Source organism: Ascidia mentula, chromosome 3 (assembly GCF_947561715.1).
Source record: "Ascidia mentula chromosome 3, kaAscMent1.1, whole genome shotgun sequence".
Lineage (NCBI taxonomy): Eukaryota > Metazoa > Chordata > Ascidiacea > Phlebobranchia > Ascidiidae > Ascidia > Ascidia mentula.
Window position 1 is genome coordinate 19,306,745 of NC_138568.1, and position 12,608 is coordinate 19,319,352.

Here is a 12,608-nt window from a genome sequence, read left to right on the forward strand (position 1 = left end):
CACACAAGTTCCATACAACTACCCGAATATTCCACCAACGTGTGAATGGAATTTGACTGACAATCGCACACTTGCCATGCTAACGCAACTTGCCTGAACCTACAAGGAAGATTCCGATTCTCCTGCTGCCAAGGACAGCTTGGAGACGGGCATAACTGCTACGGTGAGACGACAGATATCAACCACCAAAAACCTCTCTATGACGAACGCGAGACTGATGATGTGACGTCACCGTTTCATGTGATAATTTTGTTAACAACCACATTTACTGGCAATCTTTATCACAAAAAGACTGGTACTGGTGTTGCCAATTTGCCTACAGGTGTTGTTTGTATAGTTGACTAAATCCACAGCAAACGGGCAAAATAGCAGTTTGACATTTGCGAAAAAGTACAAGGACAAAATTACAGAGACTTTTGAATCAAAGTGGTCGTCTGCGTGGCAATTGTCAACGTCGGTCAAAAGCTTCGACCAAAATGCCAAAATGCCAAAAGAGAAAAGATGACAACCTCATATAACAGTATTACGAAAGATTTTTTGCAATCAACAAGATGCTATAGCAATATGTAGAGGGTATTTGATTAAGTTTTATGGTCTTTAATTGTAACCTATGTGCAGTTAGGCTCTGGTTAGAGCCACACATAAGCCTTGATGTTTTCCTACTATGAATTTTTGCATTGGTGACATTTTTCATTACGTTACAATGCTATGAGCTTTGCGCATTGTATTCGTGACTCTATGTCCATGACCAGAAATAATGATAATAATCGCAAACTTCCCAACAAAGTACGGAAAAACTAGGTTGTCGAACATGCCGGGAAAATACTACTTCACCGGGTCACAAAGTTTTTCTAAACTTGACCCACATATAAGTCTGTGTAAAACAGAAATATGTAAGAATTTTAATGATTAGGCGTAAACAGAGCCACCACCTGTTACTTTTGTTTATAAATTTGAGTTGAAATACTACACGAAATCGTAGCGTTAATATTCGCACAGATTTCTATGTTACATAGGCTTATGTGTGGATCAAGTTTGGAAAAACTTTGTGACCCGGTGTAAAAGTATCTTCCGCTGAAAGTACGGTCCTTCTAAAATGTGCTCGTGCAACTATGTGTCGCTATGTGTAAGCATGTGAAGTTATGTGTCGCTATGTGCAACTATGTGGAGCTATGTGTCGCTATGTGTAAGCATGTGAAGTTATGTGTCGCTATGTGCAACTATGTGGAGCTATGTGTCGCTATGTGTAAGCATGTGAAGTTATGTGTCGCTATGTGCAACTATGTGGAGCTATGTGTCGCTATGTGTAAGCATGTGAAGTTATGTGTCGCTATGTGCAACTATGTGGAGCTATGTGTCGCTATGTGTCGCTATGTGCAACAATGTGGAGCTATGTGCAACTATGTGAAGCTATGTGTCGCTATGTGCAACTATGTGGAGCTATGTGCAACCATGTGGAGCTATGTGCAACTATATGAAACTATGTGTAACTGTGTGAAGCTATTTGGAGCTATGTGCAACTATGTGAAGCTATGTGTCGCTACGTGAAGCTACGTGGAGCTATGTGCAAGTATGTGGAGCTATGTACTCGTTGCCTCCAACCCTACTTTACATCAACTGCTGAAGTACAGCCTGAAGCGAAAGTAATTTTCTTATCCAATATAATCAAATAATTAGCAGTTGATGTAAAGTAGGGTTGGAGGCAACGAGTACATAGCTCCACATAGTTGCACATAGCTCCACATAGCTCCACATAGTTGCACATAGCTCCACATAGCTCCACATAATTGCACATAGCGACACATAACTTCACATGCTTACACATAGCGACACATAGCTCCACATAGTTGCACATAGCGACACATAGTTACACATAGCTCCACATAGTTACACATAGCTCCACATAGCTTCACATAGTTGCACATAGCTCCACATAGTTGCACATAGCTCCACATAGTTACACATAGTTGCACATAGCTCCACATAGTTGCACATAGCTCCACTTGCACATAGCTCCACATAGTTGCACATATCGACACATAGTTGCACATAGCTCCACATAGCGGCACATAGTTGCACGAGCATTTAAAAACCGATCACACAATGAAATAGCTCTCGTGCAATGTTTGAATAATTAAAAGCATCAGTTTGTTTGAAAATTTATGTGTTACTCAATATTTGATGGTCAAAACAAATTTTGAATTAATTTAACTGAAAAAATCAATTATTACTTTCTGATCACTCAAGCGTGGTATTGGGTGGTTCCCCTCCGGTGTGACATTAGTTTCGTTCTCGGAAATGCTGCAAAAAAATAAAAGAAGTTGTTTGCAAAAATTTAGGATTGTACACTAGACCCGGTATTTCATTGACTGTCAGTTTAACTTTTTGTCTTCATAATGAAGCGAACACAAGAAGAAATAAACTTGCATCACCAGAAAGTGATGAATTTTTTAAACAAGTAAGTTTAATTAATGGAGATTTACTGAAGTTAAAATATTGATGTTTCAGTGACAGAAAAGAAACGAAACGATTTTGCAACAGAACACTTTGTTCCCAAGGAGAAAACTATTCAATACATGATGCTGTTGTTTGTTCTATGTCAGATTATTTTAATGCTTTACTTGGTGTTGAGGTAAGTGTTTGTTATGTAGAAATAATATGAAACCTGAATGTTTGTCTTTAGTTGTCCCCTGTCCGTAAATACATTGCTGCAATCAAGCAAACAATGTCATTTAGACAACAACAACAACAACTCTTTACTTTTTAAAATTAATTTAGTTTGGTGACAAAACTCATAGGTCATGTGGTATAATATATCAACAATTGAGGAACATACCATAATATTTTATACCTGTCTTTTATGAACATACGTACCCAGAGTTGTTCATCCCTTTAGTTTACACCAGGCCTCCATAACATATGGCTCGATACCGACATCCAGCTCATGTTTTGACACAATTGGCTCAGTTGCAACAGCTTAGTCTAGTGTTTGCAAATCTGATAATCATTTGTTTAAGTTGTTGCAATGTTAAGGTTTAAATTTTTAAGATGGTAAGGTGTTTTTTTGTTATTACTTTAATTACATTGGCTTAACTTTTGCAACTGTGCTAGAATGAAACCTTTTAGATTGATTTATTTTTTGCTATGGCCCATGTGATATTTTGTATTTGAACAGGTCTGATGTATGTTATTTTTTGTAAATTACATACCATATTCCTTTACCAGCAAAGTTGTAATTTTTTTCAGTTCTTTAGACCAGATTGTATTTGTTGTTGTGATTGGTTAACTTTGTTTTCTTTCAGATGCGCGAGAAATATTCAGATTTCATCAAGGTTGACAATATTCCACCAAAAAGACTGGAAAGTGTATTGGATTATATTTACACTGGTGATATTGAAGTAACAGAGAAAAATGTGTTGGAAGTGTTGGAAGATGCTGATTATACACAGATGAAAGGTATGTAAACGTTGCAAGTTTTGAGCTTCAGTGGTGTTAATGTGTTAAGAATGATCAAACCAACACATGTGTTCTACATGTATATCATTTTATTTGTCAACTACGACATTTTTTATATTTTAGGTTAATATTTTTGTGTTTGACTATTGTTAGTTTGCTGTGATGTATATTGATATGTTTGTACTGTGTAAAATGTGTTACAAAACAAATTATTTGTGATTAATGGAGAAGTGAGCACAGATATTACTTCTGAATTAGGTGTGGCTGAACTTTGTTTTGTTCACACTTTCAGAGTTGAAGTCATTTTGTTGTCGAGTCATCCTTAAAATGATTTCAACCGACAACTGTTTGAAGCTAAGAGCTTATGCTACTCGATACAATCTTGCTGATGTGGAAAAGAAAACAAACCAAATGATTGTTGATAACATTGCAACAGTTGTACAACATGATGATTTCATGCAACTTGATGTTGGTGATATGTCTGCAATCATCAAACAGAATAACAAAGGGGTTATTATGATTAATTTAAATTTTGCTGCATACCTGCATTTAATGTTGTTTTATAAATATTTTAAACTTTTTGTTTTTCAGTAAAAAAATAATAATACCAAATTTTTTCAAAAAAATTATTATTTCTATATTTAAACAAGCTTAAATAGTGATTTAAACTCTGTGATGTTTCACCTTTCGATTCATGCTCTTGGTGTAAATTTAGTATTTGATGTAGTCACCGGTGACATTGAACACTTCACCGTTTGTTTAAACTGTTACTTGTTATTACATATCGATTGTTGAATGTAGATGGAAGAATCTGTTTTTATTGGAATGGTTCGATGGGTCAATTTTAATCCTTCCCATCGAGAGAATTTGTTTGTGAATCTTTTCTCACAACTTGATCTTTCATCTATTTCCAACCACTTTATAAGAACTACAGTTAGAAATGAAGTAAATTGTTTACAGTTAGTATAAATATAATGGGTTTAGACATTTTATTCCTTTCAGCCTCTTGTGAGAAGTAATATGGATTGTGCCATTGCAGTTTTGGATGCTTTATCAACAAACATTGAAAAGCCAGGAGCAAGTGAAAAAGCAACTTCTGTAAAAAAAGGTAATATTGCAAAGCTGCAGACAGGGTGTGTACACGCACTGTTTCGACCTGTAAGGTCTCATCAGTGCAGCTGTTGAGTGGCACTGTGCTAGCTTTTACACTAGCAGGCACACTAGTCTCCACTTTGTGGTACCTTTCGGTCAACATCGATCTGCAGGGTACCCTATACTAGGTACCGAACAACAGAGACGACGAACCACTGTGGAGCGCACTATGGCCAAACGGATCTGTTTGGTAACCGATAGTGCAAAGGGCAAAAACACCAATACCACAAAGTGGAGACGAAAGGTACCACAAAGTGGAGACTAGTGTGCCTGCTAGTGTAAAAGCTAGCACAGTGCCACTCAACAGCTACACTGATGAGACCTTACAGGTCAAAACAGTGCGTGTACACACCCTGTCTGCAGCTTTGGAATAATATGGCTTTTTTTGCACATAAAGGTAATATTATTTATGAAATAATCCACCTTATTTATACAACCCTTGTAGTATTTGTTCTCCCAAAGCTTTAGGTTCCACTTAATTTCCCACTTCACAATTACTAATATTGCAAACATGTGGTCAGAATCCAGAGACAGTCAACTACCAACAAGTTAAGGATACAATTCTGTGGCCTGAGATTAAACAAAAGTCCTAAAATAAAACTACTCCAAATGCAGAAAGATGTGCTTCATCATAACTTACAAAATGTGTTAGTTTCATAGCTGAATTTAAAAACTTAACTGAAGGTTGTTTAACGCAAATACAAACTCCAATGAATTTGGTTGATTCACGAAGCAACAACTTCCCCTAAATGGAAAATATGTTTCCATTGTTATCACAATAATTATTTAATTTATACATACAAAAACCATAACAAGCAATGTTTATGTTGCAGATTTGTCAGGATTTCTTCTCATTGGTGGCAATAATTCAAAACGAGATTGTGTAAAATGGAATGTTACCACAAAACAACATGAACATTACCCAGTATGTACATTGCTTGCTGTCATATGGTTTTGCTTATTTAACATATTTTCCCATAAATGTACATGCGTTTTGTATGTGCAAATTTGAAGTAAAGTTAGCAAGACAGCAAATGTCCAGTAGCATTCAGGATTAATGCAATATTTGGCCACTGATAATTTTGTCTTAAATTTAATTGCACAAGAAAATGTAACAAACATGCCCTGGTTTAGTGTAACCTGTCAATGACTTAACAAAATATGCTCCAGAGTGAATCATGTTTTCTGTTATATGTTTTGAGATAGAGACTTTCTTTTATTTAGAGAAACATGTAAATCACTTTGTCTTAATGTTTAGTTTCATTGTCATCAAATTTTGTTAAGAAAATGATCACAGACAGATTGAACTCCACTTCAGCCAAATTTGGTGAAAATGTTTATGTAATGGGTGGAAATGGTCCAACACAAAGTTGTGAGATGTTGAATTTGGAGGAAAGGAAAAACTGGATAAAAATTGCTGATTTATCGGAAGGTCGAAGTTGGGCTGCATCTGCTGTTGTTGGAGGTTGGTGTGGTTATTTCTGAAATTGTTGTTTACTAAATCAGGGGCTGTTCCAGGAATAAAGGATTGGGGAAGCCCCCCTCACATATTGTCATAGCAATAAAAATTAACGCGGTGGCAGACAAAAGGTTTTGTTAATATTTATTTCCGTTAGTTACTAGTGTGTTTTGTGTGGTGTATGACTATCTTCTCATCTCTAAACCAACTCATTCTTGTTGCTCACCATAACTTTTGTGAGTAATACCTCAGAGAAATTTTGTGAATTCTGCCATGACTGCATTTGCGAATTTTTTTTGTACTTCTAACAGTATTACTGACACTTTACTGACAAGTTACCAATTCATAAACAGAAAATTGTTCAACTATGTTTTTGGAAACTTGTAGTAAATATTTGGTAAATATTTAGATGTTGATCAACAATTATAACTTTTATAGACAACCTTGTTTTTACTAATTACAAACAAATTTAGATGACTTGTATCTCACGGGTGGTCTTGGAAAGCAAGGAGCATTCTCATCAACTTTGTGTTATTCTGTACAAGAAGACAGATGGAGAAATAATTTCAACATGTTACAGCCAAGATATGGACATGGAATGGCTTCAATTGACAGTAAAAATACATCTGAGTTCATTTTTGTATAGGACTAGCCTTATTACTGGGCCCAGTCCCAAATAGTTGGCATGCATCTGAAACAACAACATAATTAACCAGAAACCATAAAATAAAGTTATCAGTAAATCCACGGTATTTACCCCAACAATATTCACTTTTGGACATGAAAATGTTGTGAAACGCCGACCTCAAACTTACCAGAAATGCAGGAAATATTCCATCTTTATTTTGTAGTTCTTTATGACATGAATTTTAACTTTAATATTGATTAATTTCAATTAAAACCTTGATTTAAAGCTGATCACTTACTGGTACGTGAAAAAACGCAGACCTTACCTCAATGATTGTTACGTAACATTACAACATAATCGTGATATGACGTCACAACAAATATTAACACAAGCGATTTTTCTTCAGATGTTTTGTTTTCTGTGGGCGGAGGTGATGGCAGACAATCCTTACAATCATGTGAATTCCGCGATGTTCGTGTTGGAACCTCCACAAGAATCGCTTCTCTCAATGAAGCAAGAGAGGGTTTAGCATGTGAAGAAATTAAAGGGAAGATCTATGCAATTGGTTAGTGATGAAAAGTTAAGTTATAAAATTAACAGTAAGTGATTTTTTAAGAAATTTTATAAAATACAAATTCATATTCGTCACCGGTAAATGTATCACGTGATAAATATAATGGAGTTTCCTGAAAAGAATCCTAAACATAAAAACTGGTAGATATAACTATTAAGTATTAACCTAAAAACAATAAAAAGTTTTACTTTAAATCTGACAGGAGGTTGGAATGGTGGTGCCCTGCAAACAGTTGAAGAATACGAACCTAGAGTCAACAAATGGAAATATGTTTCTCCTCTCCTAAAACCTCGTTGCGATCACTCTGCTTGTGTTATTGATGGGAGGATTTATGTTGTGGGTGGATCGGGGTAATAATTGATATTATGACGTCACTATAGTACACTGTTTCCCGTTTTATGTGAAAATGTAAATGTTGAGTACCGTAACTGGGACAAGTGGGATATACGATGTTATACTTGATCAACAACATGCAGAAAATGTTTGTTAAATTTAAACTTAAAACACTTTGTGTTATACAAGGTTGTATGTGTGGTTTGGTTTAGTGGTGCAGGGGTCTGCGGGTGTACGTTGGTTTGTTTTTGTTAACTTATAATTTTTACTTAAAAAAAATGTTGTAGAAAACTTGCCTGTGTTTGTTGTGTGTCTGATTCATGAAACTGTATCATGTTTGTTTCAAAGAATCACATCAGTTGAAGTTTACGATCCAACCTCAGATGTTTGGAAACATGCTTTTGATCTTGACAAACCAGTTGATTATGCGACTGTTGTTGCTGTTTAATATGTTTCCATATTTGGGTGTAATATTTAACTGAGATTGATCATCGGAATAAATGTTTTTATCCAAAATATCGTCTTTACCAATTGTTTCTCCTTTAACATCACTTTCTGAGTGATATATTTTTTAATAAACGTCACTATAAATTTGTGTATCAGTGTCTTCCATTTGTTGTGATATGGAAATAGTAATTATCCACGAAATAATTCCAATATTCCATTTGTTGTTTTCCAATTCAATCCTTACTTGATTCCTTGCAACCATAAAATTATGACATTGTTCAAACACTGGATGATAGAATTGTTTTTTCCTCAATACTCGTGTTATAATTTTATTTTTTAATTACTTCATCTTCATATTATAAGTGACAAATAATTTACTGTGAGTTAACGACGACTCGTGAATTTGTGTCATTTCTGCGCCTGCCTTGTCACGTGTGTGTGTGCTTGTTTGTTTCTTACTGAATGCATTCTGGCTCTGCTGCCAATTCATCTTTCAGAAACATCGTTTGAGTCGTGTTTCGCGCAGTTTATATGAAGAAGACTGGAGCGATTTTCACGTTAAACGGAATTCTTCTAAAGCGCAATGTGCACTTTTGCCTAAATACAAAATCACACGCACCGTTTGTAATTTCGCTGTAGCGACTTAATTCTATTCTAATGCCGTTATTTGTGAAATAAATTTCCCAATGTTTGTTTCGTACAATTCAAGTTTCGTGCATATATCCTCATGGCAATGTTCAATTCCAAGTGCACTTGTTAAAAGTTTGGTGAAACAAATTTAATGTAGGATTCGGTTCGATTCCGAATAAATAATAACCTCGTTTTCTGGCTGATTACCTCAGGTTTGAACTAAGTTGGCTGCATTTACTATTAACATTTACCCCAACACTCAAACATAGCCAAGGTATCTTTTCCTATATTGCTATAATGTATACATTATTAAGTCGTGTTATTCAAATCGCTAGTCCGACATATAAAAAGACACCTATTATAGAGTCGTGTCGGCGATGCCTTTAAACTTTTTATCGTACAGTGAGCAACTAGATAACCTTCCTTGGGATTTGTCATTAGACTGCATCAGGTGCTTTCCTATAAACCGTAGACTTTTCCACAAACTTACTCTCATATTTCAACATGCTTCTATTGGATGGGAAGCGTTAAATACACATGTTTAGGTTTCGACCAAAAGGCTTTGCTTTTTAAGTTACTGATCTGAAAGTCCAGTGGACAATTTAACAAACACAATGGAGAAAACCACTCCATTAAAATTTACTTTATCGAAAAACGTCAACCGGTTTTGGGAATCTTTAATATGAACAATATTGCCCATATAGGCTAGCTGATGTAAAATTTGCATGGTGGAAGTTTCGATCCTCAATAATTCTCAATCCACAATAAACGAATATAGGCGTGGTTGTATAAAAATTAATACATTGTTGTGTTACCATATAACCTCAGTATTGTCTCTCCAGGCCAGGGAATAATGTGGTCCTCGGCGTTTGGCGACAATGGTACGCGGGTAAAATATTCCTGTGTATTGCTTTGTTCGCAATGTACATAAGGTGTTTCCAAGTCTACCTCGTGTTCAAATACTTCGGGCCCAAGGTGTACATGATGAGGAGAATGGTGAGTTGGAACGGATATTTTTATCTTGTGTTAGCTGCAGACATATGGCCACTGTTTCGACCTGTCAGGTCACATCAGTGCAGCTTGGTTTAAAGTTTTGACGGCAAGATCGTCCATAATCACATCAAGGTCGAAAGCGTGGCCTTCTGACGGCCGCTCACATAATTCATATCATTTTCATGTTTATATATTTTTAACTTCGAACAGACGTTGTTAAGGAGCACGTGTGTCTTGCGCAAGTTTGTTACTTAGCATTCGTCAACAGTCGTTAAAAACACGGGTCTCCTATGCATAGACCACGACGAAGACACCGCACAAACCAGTCGAACAATAACAGGATGCGCAGAATCTACATTTCCGATTGACAAATTCGTGCGATGTTTTCTGCACATAGGGCGTGAAACAAAAACATTCCGGACCTGCTAGGGCGAAACAAGAAAAACGTTGTAAACAACGGAAGACTAAAAGCAATTGAAAAAAATGATAGCCAGAGAACTTAGCATTTTGTCAACAGCAATAATTTTTTAGGCTTTTATCGCTTCTTCGACATCTGCTTAAACTTCCTCATCGTTTGTGCCACACGCAAAAAACGTTTCGCATAGCAAAGCAGGATCGCCCTACTGCGCTGGCCACAATATACCCCGTAAAGCCACTGAGCTCCTGTATAGCTCTCAGTTGGTAGAGCGTTGGGCCTGGTTAGCCCAGGGTCCAGAGTTCAAACCTCATCGGGAGCTTGATTTTTCAGATCTCGCTCTGACTTGTCGGGAAAAGTGGCTGATCCAGCTTGGCTGCAATGCCTTGGCTGCGAAGCCTTGTGAACCATATAACATAATAATATATCCGAAATTCTTTCTATTCAGGAACTTGTTTCCGATAAAACTTGGTGGAAGCGTGGTTTCGAGTTGTAAGTAATTCCAAGCTAAGTTTTTGCTTAGAAAAGACAAAATACAATATTTTCAGGACACGACAAAAGTAATCTTGGTCAAACAACCTTCCAACAGTTCTTTCAATTCCTTATCAAATTTCACCACAAAAACGATCAAAACGTTAGAAACTACAAACGGATCAAATGCTTTGGGTATTTCCACAAAAAAAACTATGAAATTATGAAACATATTCACTCATGTTTTTGAAGGTTTGATAACATTTTGCGTCATGTTGGGAATCGCACTTGGAAAACGAAAGAAACCTGAAGAGGAAATTTTAAATCGTTTCTTTAACGAACTTTTCAATGTTTTCATGGTCATTATGATGAACATTATGTGGTAAAAGAAATATTCTGTTTCATCATTGCTCATCGGCTGTTGTTACACAAAAAGCAACAACCAAGTTTTGCCTTATGATAGAAAAACAGTAATTGAAGTAAAGTGGTAACAAACAGTCTGCTGATGTCGATGAAAAATAATATCTAAATACAACTTAGGTATTCACCGATTGGAATTTGCAGTCTGATAGCCGGAAACTTACTCCAAGTTGGTGACATGCTTTTCACAATGAGGACCCTCGGTCTTTACTAGGTGAGGATGCCGACCTCTGTAGAACGCACTCCTCAACTTTTTTGTTTTCCAGACCACTGTTATCATCGGCCTTTTGATACAATCCATGTTGGTTTATTCCGCTATATACTGGATTGCTACCAGAAAAAATCCGCTTAGATTGTACACAAGCTCTCTTCAAGCAATTCTAACCATGATCGGGACAACTTCAAGGTGAGAATGCGATCATAGATATTAGAAACATAAAATGTCGTGAAATCTTGCTGTGATTGAATTGACTTGAAGACATTTTGATATTATTGTTGAGATGTCGATATTATTTGTGTTGATATTATAACCGTTTGTCGGCAAATTTTTCCTTCATGAACTCTTAAAATAATTGGAATGTATCAATGCATTACTGTTAACCTTACATTCATGAAGCGATTTTTTATGGCACCAGTTTCTTTCGTGTACAGTTGCAAACCCCCCTTATACTAGGTTTTCTTGTAACCACAGTGCCGCAACCTTACCTGTCACCATGCATTGCACGGAAGAAAACCTGAAGATCGACAAGCGATTCACTCGTCTTGTTCTTCCTCTCGGAGCCACAATTAACATGGACGGGACAGCTCTGTTCCAAAGCGTTGTGGCAGTTACCGTAGCTCAACTTAACGGGATTTCACTATCAGTGGGTCAAATCCTCACCGTCTGGTACGTGTGTTTACACGCGAAATACATGCTTCATTATGATTATTTTCCCGACATTAACTGTGAAAACGGCACATGAAACAAACAATTAATGCAAGCAGAAATTCGGTCGTTTGATTTAAATACGTGGTGCTGGTTTAACTGACAATATTGACTAAAGTGCACGTCTTACTCATTTACGTCCATAATACTGATGACGGTGATTGTATAGTCACCACAAAGTGGAAGTCTTTGCTTGGCCGTTTGTTTCGGCAAAGTCGTCTGAAAACCTTTTAGGTCGAAACATTGGCCATCTGTTTGCAGCATACACAGAGTCCGTAATACTGGTGTTAATGTTTCCGCGGCGAAATCCTCACTCAGTTGTCCTATCTTTAAGCATCACAGGTTCATTGGCGTCGGTTGGTGCAGCAGCCATTCCAGGTAGCGGTATTGTGGTCGTGCTTTTCGTCCTTCAATCAGTCGGGTTACCGGTGGAAACCATTGGGTTACTTTATACAATCGACTGGTTTTTGTAAGTATTTACTCGTTAAAGTGTTAGTATGCAATTCTATACGTTTTTTCGTAATTATTATAAGAGAACGGATTCGTGGCATTGTAAACATTCTTGGTGACGTCACTGGAGTTTTCGTCATTTCTAATCTAAATCGGGACATTGCTGACGTCAACAATGAGCTGCTTGTAGCATTGGGTGAAGATGAGGATCGAGAGAGTGGCTTGTGACCAAAAACCTGATCAAGGAAGAATGGG

At 36.7% G+C, this 12,608-nt stretch overlaps 1 protein-coding gene and 1 pseudogene across 1 annotated transcript; both read left to right on the top strand.

Annotated features, from left to right (window-relative positions):
* Positions 1-2,303: 2,303 nt before the first annotated feature.
* Positions 2,304-8,752, top strand: LOC145894066 (kelch-like protein 7). Its single transcript, XM_082982506.1, has 12 exons — positions 2,304-2,458; positions 2,509-2,632; positions 3,303-3,456; positions 3,749-3,966; positions 4,258-4,401; positions 4,459-4,564; positions 5,442-5,533; positions 5,893-6,073; positions 6,541-6,681; positions 7,102-7,260; positions 7,472-7,619; positions 7,951-8,752. The coding sequence occupies exons 1-12, from the start codon at positions 2,397-2,399 to the stop codon at positions 8,048-8,050; spliced, it is 1,629 nt and encodes a 542-aa protein (XP_082838632.1). The 5' UTR covers positions 2,304-2,396; the 3' UTR covers positions 8,051-8,752.
* Positions 8,753-10,552: 1,800 nt separating this feature from the next.
* On the top strand, positions 10,553-12,581 carry LOC145895886 (excitatory amino acid transporter-like; annotated as a pseudogene).
* The last annotated feature ends 27 nt before the right edge of the window (positions 12,582-12,608 follow it).